General features: G+C 36.5%; 1 protein-coding gene across 3 annotated transcripts in view; it reads left to right on the top strand.

Annotated features, from left to right (window-relative positions):
• Positions 1-22,400, top strand: part of Cog2 (conserved oligomeric Golgi complex subunit 2) — a 437,003-nt gene that overhangs the window by 144,502 nt on the left and 270,101 nt on the right. For all 3 annotated transcript variants that reach the window (XM_090399142.1, XM_090399141.1, XM_090399143.1), the window contains exon 6: positions 14,459-14,561. In XM_090399142.1, coding sequence (XP_090255268.1) covers positions 14,459-14,561 — 103 coding nt within the window. The remainder of the gene's footprint in view (positions 1-14,458; positions 14,562-22,400) is intronic.

Raw genomic sequence — 22,400 nt, forward strand, 5'->3', positions numbered from 1 at the left:
GGCAATGGGAGGAATTTAATGAATTAGATATTGCGATAACCGACTTAGTTGCATCAGGGACAGGAAATGAATTTCGGGAGACTAGTAGTGTGATAGGAGAGAATAACGAGCAAAATATGAATGAAAAAAAAATAAGAGTGGGGGAGCGTGGATGGCTTGAATGATTGTGAAGTTTTCGGAGATGGTCGTGATTGGGAGGATGAATGGCGAGTAAGAGCTAACTTGCAGAGAGATATATAGATCAGCTGTAAGAGGAGGTGGAATGTCTCAGGAATGAGATGAGAAGTATGAAAGATGAGATTAGGCGAATGGAAGAGATGAATGCAAGGTCAATTAGAATAGGAGTGAGAGAGAGAGACTTATGGGAATGAGAGAAGAGAATAGAAACAGTAGTAGAGAGGGAATGAGAGAGAGAGAGAGGGGTATGGGAATGATAGAAGAGTAGGGAATAGGAGCAGTAGAAGAGAGGGAATGGTAGAAGAGGAGGGAATAGGAGCAGTAGAAGAGATGGAATGAGAGGTATGGGGAATGATCAAAGAGGCGAGAATAGAAGTAGTAGAAGAGCGGGAATGAGAGACAGTTATAGGAATGATAGAAGAGGGGAGAATGGAAACAGTCAGAGAGAGGAAATGAGAAGAATGCGAGGGAGTGCTGGAACCAGGGATAGTGATTCCAGAACAGCAGGTAAGTAGGGGAGCACAGAGAGAAAGAGTTAGAGGAGTGAAAGAGTGAGGGATGTAGGTGAGCAATCAAGGAACAGAGTGGTAAGAGGTGTGATGTATGGAGACTCGATGATCCATCATGTGCAAGATAGGATGCCAGAGGAGTGTTTGCCTGTGGCTATGGCAGTTAAGAGGGGGTGAAAGGGCGGATGAAATGATTGTGATGGTGGACATGAATGACTTAAGAGGCAATGTAAATCGGGGGTGGTGAGGGATCTGAGATTCTTGCTTGAGGTTGTACAAAAGAAAATGCAGAGAGGAAAGATTGTGTGTGTGTTGCCCAGGTATGATAGTGACGAGCTGAGCAGAAGAGCAGTAATACTGAATAGTATAATAGCCAGAATGTGTTAGAAGAGAGGATTGGAATATGTGGATACTTAGAGGGCATTTGAGGACAGAAGGGAACTGTATGTGAGAGACTGCTTTCATTTGAATGAGGAAGGACGAAGGCATCTGGAGAGATTGCTGTTTTCTGAACAAGTCGGTTTGTCAGTGCAGGGAAACTAGAATTCCTACGGTGGATGGTAGCAGGTGTGTGGCCTCTTGTAGGAATGGGTGCTTCGGAGAAGGACGGACGACAGCAGGTAACACTGAGTCCAGTGGGGTTTCTGGAGGGGATAATGATAGGTATAGAAGCAGGGACATTTTTTTGCTTTATACTAATGTCAGGAGTATCCGAAATAAAGAAGATGAATTGTTGGTACTGATAACATCAGCCTGGCCAAAGATTATTGGGATCTCTGAGACGTGGTTGACAGAAGATGGTATAATAACAGGAATTGAAGTAGCATTTTTCAGCAGGATAGGAAAGGAAAATGTGATGGTGGAGAACTGCTTGTGATAAGTGAAGACTTATGTCTTCTTAGAGTGGAGGCTTTGGAAGGCAGCGACATTAATGGTTTTGAAAGCATGTGGTGTCAGGTAGAAGTGGCCAAGACAGGATATTTGGTGGGGGTGTTGCTATAAACCAAGGAGCACAGAGGATTTGGGAGCAGGAGATGTTTAGGCAGTTGAGCTTGGTAAGTGCAAGAAGAATGATTGTTATGTGAGATTTTAACTACAGCAGTATAATCTGGGAAGAGGAAAATGCATGTAGTAATAAGTGAATGAAATTTCTAGAATTCTTAAGCAACATGTAATAGAGGGAAAAACAGGTTCAAGAGTTTTGGATTTCATCATAACGTCAGAAGAGCTGATAATAACTGAGATGACATCTCTCCTCTGCCCCCAACTTGGAGAGAGTGACCATGTGGTTTTGACTTGGAAGAAAAGACAGATGAATAGACATGCATGTGTATCAAAGAAAAGGGAACATATGTGGATTACTGTGGATATGTGGATCTTCCTTGTCAGGGAGTTAACACTCAGAATAACACACTATTCGATAATCGAGTAATTAAAATTCCCAATTACAAAACCTCTTATATTTTTACTCTTACTGCAGTCGTAGCTATCTCCAAATTTTAACTCGTACTGGTTCTATTTTTATGAATGGTGCATTGAGTTCACAGATCAGGTAATTTGTTAGGTAAGAAAAAGAAAGGTTTATTCATAACTCTAATGCAATATGCAAATATTAAGATCACTTAACAAAACTGAATCTCTCCTACAAAACTTGAAATTGATTAACCAGACATAACCTTAATACACCTAGTCTTAAACAATGTGAGACAATATCTGCAACTATTTAAATTTTTAACTTCATCTTATTCAACTAACATTCCTGTACAAGCATTAATCTTATTCTAGATTCAAGTATCAGGCTATAACATTCTTTAGCAATTCAGTACCACACTGTACATAAATTCTTACTCAGAGCTAAGACAATCTACTAGTTGATTAGATACTAAAGTCCTGTTTCATTTTTTTTGCAAGTCCAGTCACTGAGCATATCCGCACATAATTGCACACTAACTGTTTCTTGCATACAAGGGAATGGAAAAGTTTCTATGTTACCGAGCATCAGGATCTCTCTTGCCTTTTCTCTCTATCTTTCGTAAAATTTCACAGTGCTTGTTACTCTCTCTTATGGTCGGCTGTCTTCAAGTAGGACAAACTAGTGATTACGATCACAAATCACCTTTTTCCGATGTGGGCGAAGCTGCTCTGCTGAGTTTGGTCCACATGGTTCTGCATGTTGATCGGTTTGTGCTGGCTGTTCTGCTGTACCGATGATTATGCCCACACTGGATCACTATCTGGCCGTGTAGCTGCCACTGGACATCATTCTTTTCGACCAATCTCATGCACCTTTTCCGGGAATGACTGGAACAGGAATCCTGAACAAAAAAAGAGCCTTGAGTTGCCGTCGCCAAGTTCTATATAATCCTTGCTGAGCTGTTCTCCCTACTATGTCATGCTTTTCCGGCCGGCAACTTGGACCTCGCATACATATGACTGCCTGGGGTCATTTCTTTAACCCGATTATCTCGTTGTATACTTAGATATAACTTTCTCATGTTAACATAACTTTCACTAAATTCCAACTCTTATCGGTTTTACAAGTACACTTAACAATATAATATATAGGAGAATTTACAATTAAATGATTATTTTGTTACTTCTGTCAACAGTTTCACTTATACCTATATGCAAGCATTTTCTCCGGGAATTTCTGTACCTGTTAAATCTGAATGAGATATTTTACAATATAATAAACCTTTCAGTCAAGATTTAGCAAAGGTTTCCTTTTCCAAAAAAAATTTTTCTCCCTTATCTATGCACAATTTCTGGAGAAGACTTGCCTATTTCGTCTGGGTCTCAGGTTATTTCTACATTGGACATAATTCCTTGATTCACCCCTTTCTATTTCATATCTTACATTACTATGTACTTCTCTCTGGCCATAGGTGAACTCTCCATTGTTGTGGCTGTGTTGTGCTCTATGTCGTGCATGCCTTTCTTGTACCTTGGTTTTCTATTGAACCCAATCTCTCTTATATAAATTTCTTCCAGACTTTCTTCTGCATTACCCAGCTCAACGGGTAGTATGATGTCTGATACGCAGTAAGCTTCAGGATGATCTTTTGCTCTTGAGGTGGAGGCCTCTTTTGAACCAATTTGATTGCCTGGCAACCTTTCTCTAACTCCCTCAATCTGCTCTACATCATCTTTGCATTGTGTTCCTATGTCAAGTGAGTTATCTCTGTTCGAATACAGTGATCCTTGATTCTCCTTATTTGCTCTTCCTCTACCCAAGAGATGTACTTCATTCCGTGAGTAGTCACACGAGAATTTGTTCTTTACAAGAAAATCATTACCAAAAATCAATTTAACATGTGGGAAAGAAATCCTGGACAGGATTAAAAACTCATGCCAAACACACATATTGAATTCAGGTAAGTATACTCTCAAATGTGCTGACTTAGTCGCAAGAATGGTGGAGGCAGAAATTCCTGATAGTCTTACTGGCCTTTTAAAATGTGAAATTCGTCTCCTCACATAGGGTTCTATCCTTTTGAAGTAATCTCCCGAAATAATAGAGGTCTGGGAATCTGTGTCTAGTAATGCGTCACAGTGTTTACCACATATCCTTCCTTTAACTATTATTCCCGAGGATTGCTTCTGTTTTCGTCGATCTCCCTCCCAAGCTCTGTTGGCATACATCTGGGACTTTGACTCCTCATTATTGCCTCTGCTGGATCTTCTCTTGTTGCTAAAACAATTGTGGGAAAGATGCCTAATCTTGTCGCAATTGAAACACCTAGGCGGTTCCCTTCTCTCACGTTGTTCATTGACTCTCTCTCTCTCCAATCTCCGAGGAGACACTGTGGTATTTTGAGTTGTTACTGTCGCCATCTTCTTCATCATGGCATCCAAATGGGTTATTGCAGTCTTTCAACTTCCTGATGTACTATCTCAGCAGTCCTTTCGGTCTGAGGAAGAGATAGTTCAGAAGTTTTCATGGATACCGCTGCCAGTTGGTTTAGAACAGCATCAAGGCGGTCCATGACAGGCTATTGCAGATGCTCGACTTCTTGCTTAATTAATAATCGAACTTCATTCATGTCAGTTATACCTTCTGTTAATCGGTTGGTGTTGACTGATCCAACTCTGTCCCCTTCACTCTTATCTAGGTTCTTAGTTTTTTTCATTCCTCTCATGAGACTCTTTCTCTGTCTTAGGGTTATTACTAATGGAATCACTTTCCTTTTTGATGACGTTAACATAGCCAGTAGCAGATGCGGTACTAATGTCTCCGAGCATTTGCTCTTTTTCCCTTCATGGCATTGTAGCACTCTTTGATATTTGTAATTTTCCTTTTATAGGCCGTCTCCCTTAGTTCTTGTTTCACTCCCAGCCTGAATTGGTGGAAAACCGCCAGTCTAGGTGGGGCTTATCCTCGTTGGAGACACTCAGAGTGTTAACAAGGGCAACAACCTATTATAGAATTCTGTCACGCTTTCTCTGTCCTTCTGCATACTTCTCTGCAGCTTCCATAAGTTTGGCCCTAAACTTCTAAATTTTGAAAACTGGGAAATAAGTACTTCTTTAAATTTTGAGTATTCTAGAGTTCTTTCAGGATTGGGGAGGAATGTAGGAAGTTCTTTGTTTTTCCCTACAAGTTTACTACGCAGCAGGATGAGGAGCTGGAAGTTAGTCCACCTGCCCACCTTCCTTAATTCTTTGATGTAGCCAAAAAAAGCCAAAACGTCATCGGTTTCCTCCCCAGAAAATTGCAGGAAGACTTGCTGTGGGTTGATGGTCCAAAAGAATCTGCTATCATCCATCATATATATAATTCACACATATATAAGTTCACATTATATTTTTCCTTCTTACACAAATTCTGTTATCTAAATTCCTGTACCTAAATTGCCTGATCTTAACCCAAAACCTACTCACTTTGATTTACCACACTGTTTGATTAATCGAGTAAATCAAATCCTACTGGCTGCGTCATTGTTAAATATGGTGTTTGTTCTCTTACTTTACTTTTTGTTAATATCTATACCTTAATTTGTCTTGTATGATTACCAATTGAACTTCCTTGTTGCTTTATCGTCAACTAAGTTATTTCTATCTTATTGGCCGCAAATAGTAAGGATCACGTGTGCATGACATCAAGAACAAAGAAAATTTTCTTTGCCTGGAGCTAAATTCTTTGTCTGATTTACTGGTGTTATATTCTATTTTTAAATTTTGGAAAATTTGTTTGTAGTTCGCCACCAAAATTGTAGGATAAGAGAAATATCTACCTCTGTAGAATAGAGCACACAGTATGACACACAGTTCCTTCTTCTCCAACTTAACTCTATACAAATTTTATATATATGTCTTACTCTACAGTCCACCACTCTACAGATAGACCACCAGAAGAAGCTTTTCCCTTTCCTGACATCCTCTTCAATAATAATGCTTACATGACTAATGTTGTATTAGGTGACTTTAACAGCCACAGTGTTAACTGGGGTTACACAAAGTCCAACGAAGATGGAGAACTTGTTGAAAATGGGCTGAAAACCTTTCTCTAAACCTGATACATAATTCAAAACTCCCAGCATCTTTCAACAGTGGCAGATGGAGGCGAGGCTATAACTCTGACCTCATATTTGTTAGCTCAAAAATATCCAACATTTGCATTAAAAAGGTCTTAAATCTGATTCCACATACTCAACATAAACCTATAATGCTTCAATTCAACCCTGCAACTATGCCTAACATAGTCCCTTACAGACGACAATTTAATTTCCAAAAAGATAATTGGAAGGGTTTCATGGAAGATCTCGACCGCTCCATAAAACAAGTCCCTCCAAACCCTCAAGTGTGTCCTGAATTCATAAAAATACTGAGGAAAGTCTCCACCAAACACATCCTCTGAGGATGCTGCACAAACTACATTCCAGGTCTTTCCAGTGACATACAAGTCCAGTATGCTGATTACTTACAACTTTACAACACCAACCCCTTCTCAGAAGAGACTATCCAAGAGGGAGAAAAATTATGCTCCAAGATGGCTGAGGAAAGGCGTTCCTCATGGAAAAAAGAAATAGAAGCCCTTGATATGATCCATAGTAGCAGAAAGGCATAGAACTTTATCAACAGAATTAGGAAGGATTTCACTAAACCATATGAGCACCTGCATGTAACAGCTAATCAAATTGCTCACCAGCTGCTGCTGAATGGAAAATTCCTAAAAAGCACACAGAAAAGAAGATACTTAGAACCCCAAGTAAGGAACAAAATATGATTAACTCAAATTTCACAATCACTAAACTCAATGCTGCCATAAACCTATTAAAACCTAGAAAATCTGCAGGCCTTGATGATGTCTTGAACAGATTAAACATTTTGGAACCAGGACTAAAGAGTTGTTATTAAACCTATACAACACTTGCCTCAGAACCCTAAGGATGCCAACTATTCTGGAAGCATGCCATAGTGGTGGCCTTTCTGAAACCAGGGAAAACTCCAACAGAAGCAAAAAATTACAGACCTATATCACTACTCAACAACCTCTTGAAACTCAATGAACGATTAATTTTGAATAGGCTACACCCCCTAATCGAACCCCATCTTATTGCTGAGCAGACTGGCTTTAGACCAGGCAAGTCCTGTACATCACAAATTCTCAACCTCACTCAATATGTAGAAAATGGTTATGAGCAAAAACTAGCCATAGGAGCAGTCTTTGTGGACCTAACTGCTGCATATGATACCATAAACCATCTCACACTCAGAAATAAAATATACAGAATAACTAGAGAGTATTGCCTTGTTCTCCTGATCCAATCACTCTTGGAAAACAGACTCTTTTCCAAGAGTGATTGGTGGCACCTCCAAAGGAAGAGCTGCTGCCACCTCCAAAAAAATGGCCTTCCCCAGGGAAGTGTGTTATCACCGTTACTTTTCAACATCTATGTCAGTGATCTCCCCATTTTTCCAGGAACTAGAAATTTTATCTATGCTGATGACCTTGCCATAGCTACTCAATCAAAAAATTTCAAGTCCTTTGAAACTACTCTATCACTTGCCTTAAATAGTCTAACCACATACTATACCAGCAATCAATTAAAACCAAACCCCTTGAAAACCCAGACTGGCCTTTTCCACCTTAACAATAAGGAAGTCAACAAGAAGCTACAGATTTCTTGGGAAGACTCTAAAATAGAACATTCCTGGAACCCAATCTACCTCGGTGTGTGACTCTCCATCACACCCTCTCATATAAAACCAACATAGAAAAAACAAAGGCAAAAGTGAATGCAAGAAACAATATACTAAAAAGCTTACCTCCTCCAAATGGGATGCAGACCCTAACACACAGAGATCTTCTGCGTTGGCCCTTTGCTATTCTTCTGCTGAATACGCCTGCCCAGTATGGTCCAGATCCTGCCATGTTGAAAAACTTGATCCAGCATTGAATGAAAGCTGCCGCTTAATTACAGGATGCCTGAAACCCACACCACTAAAAGACCTGTATACTTTGGCTGGTATTGCACCCCCTTCAATTTGAAGATCAGCATTCTCAGCTGATGAAAGAAGCAAACAAATGAATGATGAATGGCACTCACTATTCGGCCAGACCACAGTGTCCCAAAGACTAAGATCCCAACATAGCTTCCTGGCAACTGTTGAACCACCTAAAAACCTCCCATAGACAACACTTCAACATTGGCTTACACTATATCCTGAAAATAATACTGGTATTCCAACAGCTGAACATCTTCCACATGGTGCCCACTTGGAATACTTGGAAAAGCCTCAACAGACTGCGAATGACAGGACGCTGCAAACAAAAACCTCATCAGATGGGGCTACCTCGCTGGCCCAGACAATTGTGGTGGGACAACCCAGTCCATGGAACACCTTACCTTCTTTCTTGCCTCTTTCTTCCATCACCTTGCACAAAAGAGGACCTTATATCCTGCACAGAAAGAGCAGTTGATTGTGCAAGATACTGGAGGAACATCTGACCATATTAATTGTATATAAGTTATGTATAGTTTCCTTTTTTTCATATTTAATTATTATTTCCTTGTATAATTCACCTACCAAATCTAAGCTGATCTCATTGTAATGTATCCTAATTTGTTGTAAATCATGTTGTACCACTTGTTTGGATACGAAATAAAAAAAAAAAAAAAACTACAGTCGTGGCTATATCTACTTCAATACACATAGATTCGATTTTGTGAGTTAGTGCATTGGACTTAGAGATCAGGCAACTTATTTTGGCATGAAAACAATTTATTCATCACTAAACAAAAAATTACACAATTGTCAAATATTAAATTCAACTGAATTAAGCATCTATACTCTGTTAAACATCTCAATACAGGGTATACAATCCTGTCCCTTAATCACCTAATTTCACTAGGATCATGTGTCTAGAAACTTTCTCCTTTCTAACATACATTCAGATTATCATATAATTTGAATGTATGTTAGATATTCAGATTATAAAACTCAGGTCTAGGAATTAGCTGTTTCAGTAACTCATGAATTTTCACTACACAGTTGAATCAAACTTTCCCTTACACAAAGGTAATTAATCCGAGTATTAACTCAAGGCCTAAAGTCCTGTAACACTAAATTAACATCAATTCCATTAACTTAAATCACCATCACAAATTATCTAAATTCTCTTTCATACTAGACAATGGAAAGTTCTTACTTTTCATGAAGTTGTGTCTTCTCTGGCTTATACTTGCGATTGAACTATTTGATTTCTACGGCTTAGAAGTTCGGCATCTGTTTCCTCCAAAAACGACTTTCTTTAGTTGCATCGTTCTTCTGGCCTTTGCTTCTCGAATGCAGGTCTCCGAATAGGATCACGATTCATCGCCCACGATTCTAGCGAAGCTCAGCTGCCGTTAAAGCACATCACACCGGTCTGTATTTTCCTCTGCCTATGGTGACTTTGATGCCGTTTGGAGTCCGAACACTCTCATCGGAAACCCCACGTCGTTGTAACTTCGTCTGGACACTCCACTCCAAAACATATTTGAACTGAACTCTCAGGAAACTACAGGAAAAAGTCCTGTCTCGGCATGGTAAGCCTCTATATGTTTTGTTCTGATGACTTTCTTACGTCATCGTCCCCTGGATACCCTGATGTTATGCACCTGTCACTATCACTGGTCGTTGCACTCAGATGGGAACCCCAGAGCACAATGTTGACCTTTGCATTTGTAGTGGCCTCAGGTCATGACATAATCCTTTAATCTGTCTGGAGCTTTTGCTTGACTAGAGGTGTGCTTATACACAATTTACCTCAATGTATATTTCTTTGTTCTTATACAATATTCAACAAAAATTCAAATAAACATTATTCCCAATTTAATTCACATCAGATTTCTATATTAACACACAAGTATTTTAATTGGATTTAGCTTACTTGTAAAATCTGTATGAAAGGTATTTATTTATAAAATTCCTTTCATTCACGATTTTATATAGGTTTCCTCCCCCCCCCCCAAAAAAAAAGTTTTTCCAAAAAAATTTTTTGACTTCCCTCCCATAGATTTTCTGGAAAGAATTTAACTACAAATTAGCTTACTTCCTTCTCTTAGATCTCTCTCGGACTTAATATGTATATTATATTACTCTGTGCCTTATCCTTCTGATTACACCTGATTTCATTGCTATATTGTAATGTTTTGGACCTAACTAAATTTCCATTAAATTCATAAAGTTGCACAATCTGTTAGTAAGTGTGCAGCCCTTAGCAAGTTCCAACACTTATAGCTTTTCTAAGCATGAAATGAAAACAGAGGAAGTTTGCATAATTAAATTGCCACTGAGGTTGTATATTAATTTCATGTTTCCAGTGTGTGTTCCATCTCGGTCTGTTATAGGAACTTCTAGATCTATTGATCTTTTTAATGTAGTTTACTCCGATTGTTCTCGGACTATTCTCCTCTACTGTATCACCTTGGTCATTTGCCAATCTAATGCTTGATATTTGGTAAGTCTCAGATTGTTCTCTCACTTTCGAAGTTGAAACGTTTTCAGAATCAATCTGGTTATATCTAGAAACTTCACTACCTCTTTCAGTCTGCCCAACATTAGTTTTATTCTGCGGTATTCTTTCTTCATGTGATTTCTCATTTCTATGTCTAATTTTAAATTTATGATTCCCTCTACCCAACCGTTTTCTTCCCATAAGAAACATTTCATTTCGAGAGAAATCACATGAAAACTTGTATTTCTCTAGAAAGTCAGATCCTAAAATTATCTGAACATGTGGGCGAGATGTCCTAGAGAGGACCAATGACTCCTGCCACACACAAGAATTAAACTCAGGTAAGTATAATTTTACTCTAACCTTCTTGGTCGATAAAATATCACATGGCTTATTACCCTCTCTTACGGTCGGCTGTCTTCAAGTAGGACAAACTAGTGATTATGATTACGAATCACCTTTTTCCGATGTGGGTGAAGCTGCTCTGCCGGGTTTGGTCCACGTGGTTCCTCGCATTGATCGGTTTGCGCTGGCTGCTCCGCTGTACCGATGATTATGCCCGCACTGGATCGCTGTCTGGCCACATAGCTGCCACTGGACATCGTTCTTTTTGACCGCTGTCATGCACCTTCTCCGAGAATGACTGGAACAGGAATCCCAAATAAAAAGAGCCTTGAGTTGCTGTCGCCAAGCTCTTTATAATCCTTGCTGAGCTGTTCTCCTTACTACGTCACTCTTTTCTGGCCGGCACCCAAAATTCTTGCACCTGGTACCGTTTTCCACGCATGCAACTTGGACCTCACGTACGTGACTGCCTGGGGTCATTTCTTTAAGCCGATTATCTCATTGTATATGCTTAGATCTAACTTTCACTAAATTTCAATACTTATTGGTTTTACAAGTACACTTAACAGTATAATATATATTGTTAAGTGTAACAATATATATTATATATTGTTACACTTAACATTGAATTTTCAATTAAATGATTGTTTCGTTACTTCTGTCAACAATTTCACTTATACCTATATACAAGCATTTTCTCCAGGAATTTCTGTACCTGTTAAATCTGAATGATATATTTTACAATATAATAAACCTTTCATTCAATATATAGCACCATCAATGCTATCTATTTTTTGTATTTTTTGTCTGTAAATTGCACGTGTTCTGAAGGGCCAATTTGTCTGTATGCGGGATGAAAAACTTAAGTTTCTGGAAGAAAAACCCTGCTACCTCCGTATGAGATCGGCTAACTCACCTTGTATGATAGTTCTGTTGTATGAGGATGGTGCAAAAACTGATGTCTAACTACCGACATCAGCGCCTCTTGTGTGGTGGCAAAGAGAAATTGGCAAGGGTTTAGATACAAAAATGGCTAGACAAACAGGTTATGCTCTGCAAGGAGTAATATGAGTTTACTAGAGGAAGGTCATGTTTTAGCAATTTGCTCATATTTTATAACAATGTTACAGCCAAGTTGGATAGCAGTGATGGATACACTATGATAAATTAAATCACTTCAATCCCATGGTCTGGAGAACATGGGATTGGAGTGTAAACTCTTTTGACTTGGATCAGTGGATGGTTGATAGATATGAAAAAGTGGTATACGGTGGGTGTGAATCTGCCAGATTTAAGGTGACCAGTGGTGTACCACAGGTTTTAGTCCTTGGGCCATTGTTGTTCAGTCTATACATTAATGACATTAGGAACGATTTAACAGTAGATGTGCAATTCTGTGTTGATAATATGAAGATAAGCAGGGCAGGACAATCAGGGATTGCTACTGATATACAGCACTTACAAAATGATTTGAATATGCTGGAAATTTGAGTGAACGAAAATGGCTGTCAGTTTAATGTTAGTAAGTGTAAAGTTATGCACTTTGGTGTGATAAGATTTCCAGCAGCATATTATATTGTTGGGGTTATGCTACAAGAAACTGATGAGGTTTGGGATAATTGCATAATTTTGGATAGGAATTTGAAGTTCAAAGGTCACATAGCAAAAGTTGCAAATACAACTGAGAGAATAATTGCAATGTTAAAGTGAACCTTGACATGCAAGGATAAAGAAGTCATTTTGCCTCTTTATAAGGCCTTGATAAGACTGCACCTGGATTATTGTGTGCAGAATTGGTCCTCCAGGTTCCAAGAGAATAAAAGAACTGTGGGAAGGGTGCAAAGAAGAGTTGCAAAGATTATATCTGGATTATGGGATTTAGATTGAGGACAGATTGTGAGTATGTGTATTACAGACTCTGGTTAGCAGTGGAAAGAGGGGGGGTGTGTGATACAATAGAGGTCTATAAACTTCTGAATGGATGTTATAGGATATCGTCGGATGAAATTTCATTACACAGAAGGTGAGAAAAGAACATGGGAGCATCCCTGAAAGCCGAGTTTGTTCGCAGTCAAGAAAGGGATAAGAACTAGGTTTTTCTCATACAGAGCAGTTAGTGAGTAGTTTGCTTTTAGGGGTAGTGAGTGCATCTAGTCTGAATGAATTTAAGGGATTATAATAATATACAGGTAGTCAAACACTGTCACACCTTATTATTAAAATACTCTGGATTAGAGATAGATGTTGAAAGTTTTTCACTTAGATATACATAAATTAAAGTTGTCAAGAAATAAATATTCTTGGTTTAATTCTTTATCCAAGTTTAAGCAAACCATGTTTGTGTATGAAGTATCTTCACGACACGACTGGGTTACTTGTATAAAGGCTAACGACTTCATCACTTGCCTTAGTATTTCATTATACACATCTGAAAGGGTGTGTGTGCTTTGCAGTCTTTTGGTAGAAATTATATTAGTATGTATGTCTACCAAAAGATTTCTTAATCCTTTGGTAGACATACTGGTAAAAAAAAATCTGGTTATAATTAGAAGTTTTCAAAATATATCGACTTTCAGTACCTGCATCTAGCTCAGATTTTGCCATGTATGTTATCAGAAATGTTAAGGACAAGATTATTATAACAAGAACACATCTCTTAACAATTATGTCCCTTCAGGCAATCAGCAGAAACATTATATTCTCTTGCTATGTGTTATATGGCAATACAATACAGTGAGCATTCTTGTGAGATCAGGTCAAACAAAACTTTTTTTAATGTAAATATCTCATGAAAAATTTAAATCCGTCATACATTATTACCATGGTTAGTTAAGGATTTTTTTTATTTTAAACTAGAAATGCTCCTCTATATATTGAAGAGAAAACTACATCAGACCTTCAATAAGCAGAAGTGATCTCATACCAGGTGGCAAAATTCTCCTCTCACCTAAAGGCATTCACCAGACATCCATATCTGCATTGAATTTCAAATCCACAGCCTACTTGAAGAGTGCATGTGCTGTCTGTTCAGCCAATCAATCTGTCAGATTTGGCATTCCCATTTCTACAAATGAAAAGATAAACTATTACTAGCATCCCACCTAGCACAGCCCAACATCAGTTATTCTGATCTCTGTTAATCTATAATAAGAATGGTCACATTGAGCATCCATCATTATATAACATTTTTGATATGACAAGCTGATATTTGATTCTCATTGACACCGAAGATTGTTAAGTTTCAAAGTAAGTTTAGGATTTTACAATGTGAATTATTATTATGTTACCTGAGAAAACTTGACAGCAATTTAGTGTAAGAACTTGTGTAATCCTGGTCACTTATAAATTGTCATTCCAAATATTCATTCTAAAAAAAAAAAAAAAATTAAAAAAAAAAGGAACATGTTCCTTAATAAGTCCATATTAAGGACAAGGATATTGGTTATTGCAGAAACAAAGTTATGATTTGTTTTGTATTTTTTAGATGGCCTGGAGAACTTGTGGAGCGTGTTGCAATAGAATTGAGTCAAATAGAATACAATTTTAATTGCACTTGTGATCTTCCAATTCTAATGGAATTGCAACCTGTGAGTATTTCATTTAGCTTGGAAATGGTAGATAATATAGATAATATTTACCTTGCATTTTTAAAACACAAAAACATGCAAAGAGTAATAATTATATGCTGGCACAATATAGTAGTGTATTAGGGTAGCTTTCTTTAATTACAGTTACCATATGCAATTACTATGGTTAACCCCACTTTTTTGTTAAAATATTTAGATTATCAGAAATGAATGTATACATGCATTTATCATATGATCTTTGATATGAGTTTCGGAATTGAAGTGTGTCTATAGTGCATTTGCAAGGATGCTGCTTCATTTGAAAAAAAAAAAATGAATTCATATTGCATTTGAATCCCATTCTCGAATGCAAAAAACACAACGTGTTTTCCAATTGAAGATGAATTTGCCAATCTCATATGAAGTAGGCAGTTTTCTCCTTCTAGAACATTGAGTTTTCTTCTTGAAAAACAAGCAACCAGCCAAATGAACACATGCATATAAAATAATATATTGGTATCACGGCTGTAATTTAGCCCTAAAATAATTCCAACCACATAATCTTCGGTTGGCCACTCTGTCCTGTTAAGATTAGGTTTATTTCTACTGAACTCCCCATAATCTTGAATGGGTATGTGAATTTTGAAGGTAAGATGAACTTTCAGTTTAAATGATTTTTATCCTAAAAATCTAATTCCCCTGTAAAATGTGATCAGATAACATTTTAATTTAACTACACCACAGAAAAGATATTAAGTACTTTGAATACTTAAATTAGAGATACAGTAAAACATCCAATGTAGTAATTCATTTAATTGAATTATTTCACTGGCAATTAATTTGAGGTGTGCTGTAATCAGATTGGGTCCTCTTCCTGTGATAATTAACTTTTTATTCCCCCAGAATCTGTAGTTCAAAAATATTATGTTTTTGATTGCAAAACATAACTTAAAACATTTCTATGCAATGTTTTGGTTAGAAATTTGTTCTGATGTGAGACCTAACTCCTCAACTTGTAGCTGTCATTTTTGTTACTGTGGGCACCTACTCAACTGGAGGTGAATTAGTTGATCTCATCTAGAGGTAATAGGTTTTTTTCTTTTGAAAAGCTGAAGTATTTTACTCCTGTAAAACACATGCCAACTAAAGAGCGCACGCAAATAAGGCTTGTTGGAAGTTTTTCTACTTTATACCATAAATTAAAGATACCAAGAAATTATATATTTGGTTTAATCCTTTATCCAAGTGTAAGCAAACAAAGTTTGCACCTGAAGTATTTTCAGGACTGGGGCCAGGGCTAGCTTAACACGATAAGTAGGCGATGCATCGCATCGGGGCACCTTCTTGAAGGGGCCACTAAAGATGGTAGAAAAAATTAAATAAAAATAAAACTGCACCTTTTAATAACATTTAGCAGAAACTGTTTAAAATAATTTGTTTTCAAAACCATTCACAAGACAATTATTACAAACGTAAAATGCTTTGGGAGCATACTCATACATTTTAGTGTAATATTGTAGTAAAAGTCTAACTACTTCGCCTCCTATCTAAACTAGCAGTAAATGTCTTTCCCAATTATGCGGTGATTTCTTCTTTGTATTAAAGAAAATGCCAAATAATGATGATAATAATAAGAAAATATAGTTTTTTTTTCTTTGAGTGAAGATGTCAGAATGAAGTGTGATTTATAATATACTTTCTTTGTGTGTCTTTTGAAAAGAAAATGCACGTGATTATTTTTTGCTATTTTTTGTCAACTGAATGTTGGAAATAATGAGAATGACTAACTGTAGCGGATTTGTAACGTTTATGATCTCTTGATTTAGAAGAGTGAGCCTGTGTTACCTGCAGTTTCCTCCATTAGGAAATTCCAAGTCAACACACACATGTATGAGGGTGGTCTGAAAAGTTCTCGGCCTCGACCATAGATGACAACACTATCATCAAGATTTTTTTTTTTCTAAGTTGATACATCTGTCTTAAGCATCCATGTGAAATTGCAAGTCATTCTATCAAGTAGTTTGTTTTATACAGCTGTCTGAAGCAAAAGTGTTGTCTGTATCCCTTGAAATGGATAAAATTGAGTATCATGCGATTATAAAATTCTTTGTAAAAGAAAGTTTAATGCCAAAAGAAATTCATTCGAAGTTCATAAATGTTTATGGGCACTCTTCTCCTTCGTTTTCAACAATTAAGAAATCATCTGCCGAGTTTAAACATGGCTGTACCAGCCTTGAAGATGATCCATGAAGGACATCCAAAAAGTGTAACAACACCAGAAATCATTGATCAAATGCACAATATGGTATTGGATGAAGGACGAGCCAAAGTGCGTGAATTTGCTGAGACTATAGGCATTTCAAAAGAACGTGTAGGATATATTTTGCATGAAGAATTGCAAGTGAAAAAGCTTTGCGCAAGATGGATGCTGTGCTTACTCACAGCAGATCAAAAACGCACTCACATAAAAATCTCTGAACAGTGCTTGGCACATTTTAACAAGAATAAAACTGATTTTGTGTGTCAATTTATTACTATGGATGAGACTTGGATTCACCATTACACACTAGAATCCAAACAGCAGTCAAAACAGTGGACAGAAGTCGGTTGTTCAGCGCCAAAGAAGACAAAGTTATGGCATTTTGTTTATTAATCATCTTGAAAAGGGTAAAACAATAACCAGGGAATATTATTCTGATCTTTTAACCAGACTAGATGAAAAAAATTCATGGTAAAAGACCCGGTTTGCAGAAGAAAAAAATCATCTTTCATCAAGACAGTTCACCTGCCCACAAAAGTGTTTTGTTAATGGGAAAATTAAAGGATCTATTATTATGTGACCTCCAGGGAGTCCAGTGACTCGTCAAGGGAGAGTGTGCCAACAGCATCAAACATCGTTTCCCTTCCAACTACTAACCGAGCTCAAACTTAACTTTTTGCTTGAGTCATTAGTAGCAGAGACTCTACCAATCCACCAACCTTTACTGGCAAACGTTGATCTGCACTATGAATTGTTGGAACATCCACCTTATTCTCCAGATTTTTCTTCCTCTGACTTCTATCTCTTCCCAAAACTAAAACTCTTCCTTGCTGGTCAACATTTTTCTTCGAATCAAGAGATGATTGTGGCTGTTGAGGGATATTTTGCAGATCTTACTGAGAACCACTATAGGGATGGGATAATGGCACTGGAGCATCGCTGGAATAAATGTATTAGTCTTAAGGGAGATTATGTTGAAAAATAAAAACAATTTTGAAGTTATAAGTTTATTATTTCATTGTTAGGCCGAGAATTTTTCAGACTACCTTCATATATGTTTCAACTTTTATATGAAGTTCATCTTCAGGAATATATATGCCAGATAACTGCTTTGATCAGTCATTGACCATGGCCTGAACTCTGGTGGAATATGTGATCATATAATCATAAGAATGGGTTATGAAACATGTGCCTGCTACTTTGTAGGCACATGCTTCATGTGCTCTGACCGTGACATGAGCTAGTAGGCACATGCTTCATGGGCTGTGACTACATGAGCTGATAGGCATATGCTTCGTAACCCATTCTTATGATTGATGTTTTGAATGCAGTTACGTCTGTCTCTCTAACGATATCCATGTTACATAGATGAAATATATTGGAGTTTCTGAATAAAGTTCTATATTTTTTACATTTAATCTGTGAAAGTTTATATAAAAAAATTGAGGTGTGTACTTGCCGAGATAAAAGATTATATAGACGACAAAGGTGTTTGTTTTGGAATAGATTGGATATCTGCTTTCTTTCTTGCATCAGAATATGTACTAAAAATAAAAGATCGTAGAGAAAACATAGGTGTTTGTTCTAGAGCTCAGTGTTTGAGTACATTTGGAGAGGTGCTTCTGGAGCTGAAAGACCTTTCAGCATCTGTTCTTTCTTTTCGTCTCCATAAATTGTTTACTATGAATTTTTAGCATCTAATTTATTTAGTTTTCTTCTGACGTCTTTTTTTGATTAAAAAAATAAACGACATCTAGTGCATAAGTGCTCAGTTTCTGGTATGATGGGAAGCAATTATCTTGGTCGTTTATACAGGAGTTGGAGAAGATTAAGGCTAGGAGGTCAGCTTTATCTTTAATGAGAAAAAGTGGAATGAGAATAGACATTTCATTTGTGATGGTCTTTGCAATGGACCAGGAGACCAATTCACACCTTGTATCCTTTTTTGTTACAAAGGTACCAAGTGGGATGACCTGGAACTTTTAATCATCCTTTCCAATCAGACTGCTGCTTCTGCTCTTCTAATATAAACACCTATTTGTAGTCACAGAAATTATCCTGTATTATTTTAATATTGAACCTATGTTGAATAATGCATTAAATGCAAGATTGTGATTGCCACATCAAAATCTGACTTAGTAAAGGCCAATAGCAGAAAATATGCCTCTGACCAAATGCTTCTGGTCCACTGCAGAGGCCAGTGAATGCATCTTCTGCTCACTTGTGTCTGTCTCTCTAAAGCTAACTTCCTGGCTTCACTCATCTCCAACTCCTTGATATCATTCTGTGTTAGTTTTATGTCTTCAGTTTTAGAAATAAAGTCACAACTGTTTTTAATTTAAGGATAAAAAATCTGTAGAAAGGCTCAAATTTTGGCAGTTATCCTCATGTTTTATATTAACCTTCAAACTGGCCAGGACGTATACATCCAGTGAATTCTGGATATGGATAAGAAGTGCAATTTCACCATCATGTCCATTAGAAGGTGTGATAATTCTTCATGCCGACGAGAACACTTAACCAGTTTACCTCGCATATGTAGCTGCGTTCAGTTACCTATAGCAAGGAATCTTAGTTATATTAGACTAAATACTTAATGTCATACAAAATAAGAGATCCTTTCATACTTTCTTCACTTAAATATTGCATTACCTTGGAATACCAATGTCAATATCAATTTTTTTTTTTGCTAATTATCTTAGTCGCCAATATAAATTTTATTCTCTCCGAACTTGAATCAAGATAATTGTTTTTGTCAAACAATTATTTTATAAATTGATGAAAATCCACATCTTAAAAAAATACAGTCCACATTCTTTCAAATTAAGTTTTCTTTATTTTTTGTTCATGATCTTATTTTGAAGATTACTTTGCAGCATGAGGTTTACACTTTTAAGATTTTGAACTACTATATTATATAGTAGTTCATAGAGAACTACTATATAGTATATAGTAATACTATAGAGAACTACTCGTATACATAAATCTTGAATCATATCACATAATGTATAATCTTTATAACATAATCTGTAGCACTTCTTTGCACTTTATCTTCTTGGTTTCCACAAATTGCTTTAGAAATTTAAATAAATGGCTGTCATGAAGTAAACTATATGTACATATTTTTCTGCTAATTTAGATATTAATGCAGTAATTTTGAAGTAGTGATACTTTGCCTATAGCTTATAATTTGAAATATTTATAGGTGCATGCATCAAAAATGAAATTTCATTTCCAAAGTTTTCATAATAGAATTTAAACTGTATTTCCCCTTTGATGACTGCCCCCCCCCCCCAAAAAAAAAACCAACACCTGCACACATGTAATTATAAATTAGCAAATTTTGTATATTTCTTATATTACTTCCTGATTATTATAAATCAGTAAATTATGCAATATTAGGTAATTGGAGAAATGAATGTTTAAAAAACAGTGTCATCCTCCAAAAGCAATATCAGAATGAAATGGTTTCAAATAATCATTTAGAAAGATGAAAACAAATTTCTGAATGTATTTGGCCATTGCTTGGAGGTTTTTAGTGCGTCTGTTGAGACATGTTCTTTTCTCTCTTTCTCAGTATTCTTTGTTACCTTACAGCCTGTTACTTGAGCAGAAACAAACATTAGCAAGTATATCTAAGACACTATTCATTTCTGAGGTAGCAAATAGCAGAAATAGTAGCAGTAACATTGGGGGTAAAAAAGAAAAGTTTGGGCAAAAAGGGCGAAAAGCCTTCGTCTTTCAAGGAACTCTTACTCTACTGATGATGATGATGAGGGAGGTTTTTTCTACTTCTGAAGATAATGATTTTGCCTGTACGTTAGACATGCCTTCATACAGGAGATGGATGATTGTCACTAAACACATGCCGGCTTGTCCACAGTTTCCATTCATAGGTAAGCCAGGAATTACTGAAGACTTTGACTCAACAACATTTTAGGCTTCTTCCATCTTTTTCTAGATGATGATATTTTTTCTTTCATAGTTAGACTTACTATAAAATTTTTTTATCAAACCGGGACATTTTTGAGAGTTTGCTCAAAACAGAAAGTAACGCCTTCTACGCTAAGTACTTATGATTCAAAAGGCTAAATAACGGAGTGGTTAATAAAAAACATTTCATAGTAATTTTTAATTACTCTTAACTGAACATAACTTATTATTAAAAAGTTGTTAATATTTATCACTAGCATGAACTTTCTTTAAAAATTCTTTGTTATATTTAATCGCGTCAAAAAATTCACTACAATTTAGTTCACGATTAAGTTTGCAGTGCAATACAGCTTTTACTGTTGATTCAGCCATTCTACCTCTTTCTTCAGACCATATGTTATTCATTATTGAGAATATCCTTTCATCAGGTGAAGATGTGCCTGGCAGGCTGAAAATGTATTCTATAATTTGGACAAGATTGGGCAATGAAATGTTCTTCTCTTTAATAAATTTAGTTTAATCCTTTATCCAAGTGTGTGCAAACAAAGTTTGCGCCTGAAAATATCTTCAGGACTGGGGTAAGGTACATCACCGGGCAACTCGTAGCAAAGGTGGACCAAGCTAACATCACTCCTATCTCAGTATCTCTCATAATGCAAAACACATCTCCTTGCAGATATGTATAATGTTATGCATTAAGGGAAGAGCCGGCAAGGTCATCTTTATCTATAGGAGTTGCCAAACGGTGTGCCACCTTTTTATTAAATTGCTCTGGAGATGTTAGTGATGGTGATGTTAGCTTGGTCCACCTTTGCTACGAGTTGCCTGGTGTTGTACTACCTTACCCCAGTCCTGAAGATATTTTCAGGTGCATACTTTGTTTGCTCACACTTGGATAAAGGATATTAAACTAAATTTATTATAGTCTAACCAAGTGAAAAATAAACTTTCAATGTGTTCTTTTCTTTGTAATGAGTGAATAGTTGTATCCATTTTTCTTCGCAACTTGTATTTTTCAAAATGTCATAGTTTGCTGACCAAAAAGCTTTTGCAATCACCACTTCCTCAAACAGTTCATCCATGTTTCTTGCATTATTTGCAAGAGTTTCATTAATTTTTTCACCTGAAGCTTCAATTTCTAGCCAATTTAATTCATTGTTGTTTATCCAAGTAAAAGATTCTGCTCCACCAAAACTGTTTTCCCAAAGCTCAATGTAAGAAAGACATCGGTCATAAAATTTTGTAAACTCTTGTAGTATTGTATTAATATTAATACTTCCATTATTTTCCAGTATTCTAAAAAGCTTTTTTGCTTCTTGAGGTATAAATTTATTATCACGCCTTTCCTCAAGATTTTTTTTTTAAATTTTCTAAGTTCAATGACAATATCTATTGCACTTGCTTTTGTACTTTCCATAATCAAGATAGATTTGTTAAACAATTTGAGTTGCCTGTGCACAAACCACAAATACATTTCACCACAATCATTATCAAAGAACTGTTTTATCATCACCGGATAGTGTTCTTGTGAATTGAAATTTGATTTCAGTCCCTCATAGATTTCAAGTATTCTATCAATAGCTGGAAGTAGCAAAAGAAAACAGGTGTTGCCATATTGAAGAACCTTTTTATACTCTACATTTACAAATTCACAGAACTCTTTTAGT

This window comes from Typopeltis vanoorti, chromosome 10 (assembly GCF_054136105.1).
Source record: "Typopeltis vanoorti isolate ZY-2024b chromosome 10, IOZ_Tvanoo_1.0, whole genome shotgun sequence".
NCBI classification, from domain to species: domain Eukaryota; kingdom Metazoa; phylum Arthropoda; class Arachnida; order Uropygi; family Thelyphonidae; genus Typopeltis; species Typopeltis vanoorti.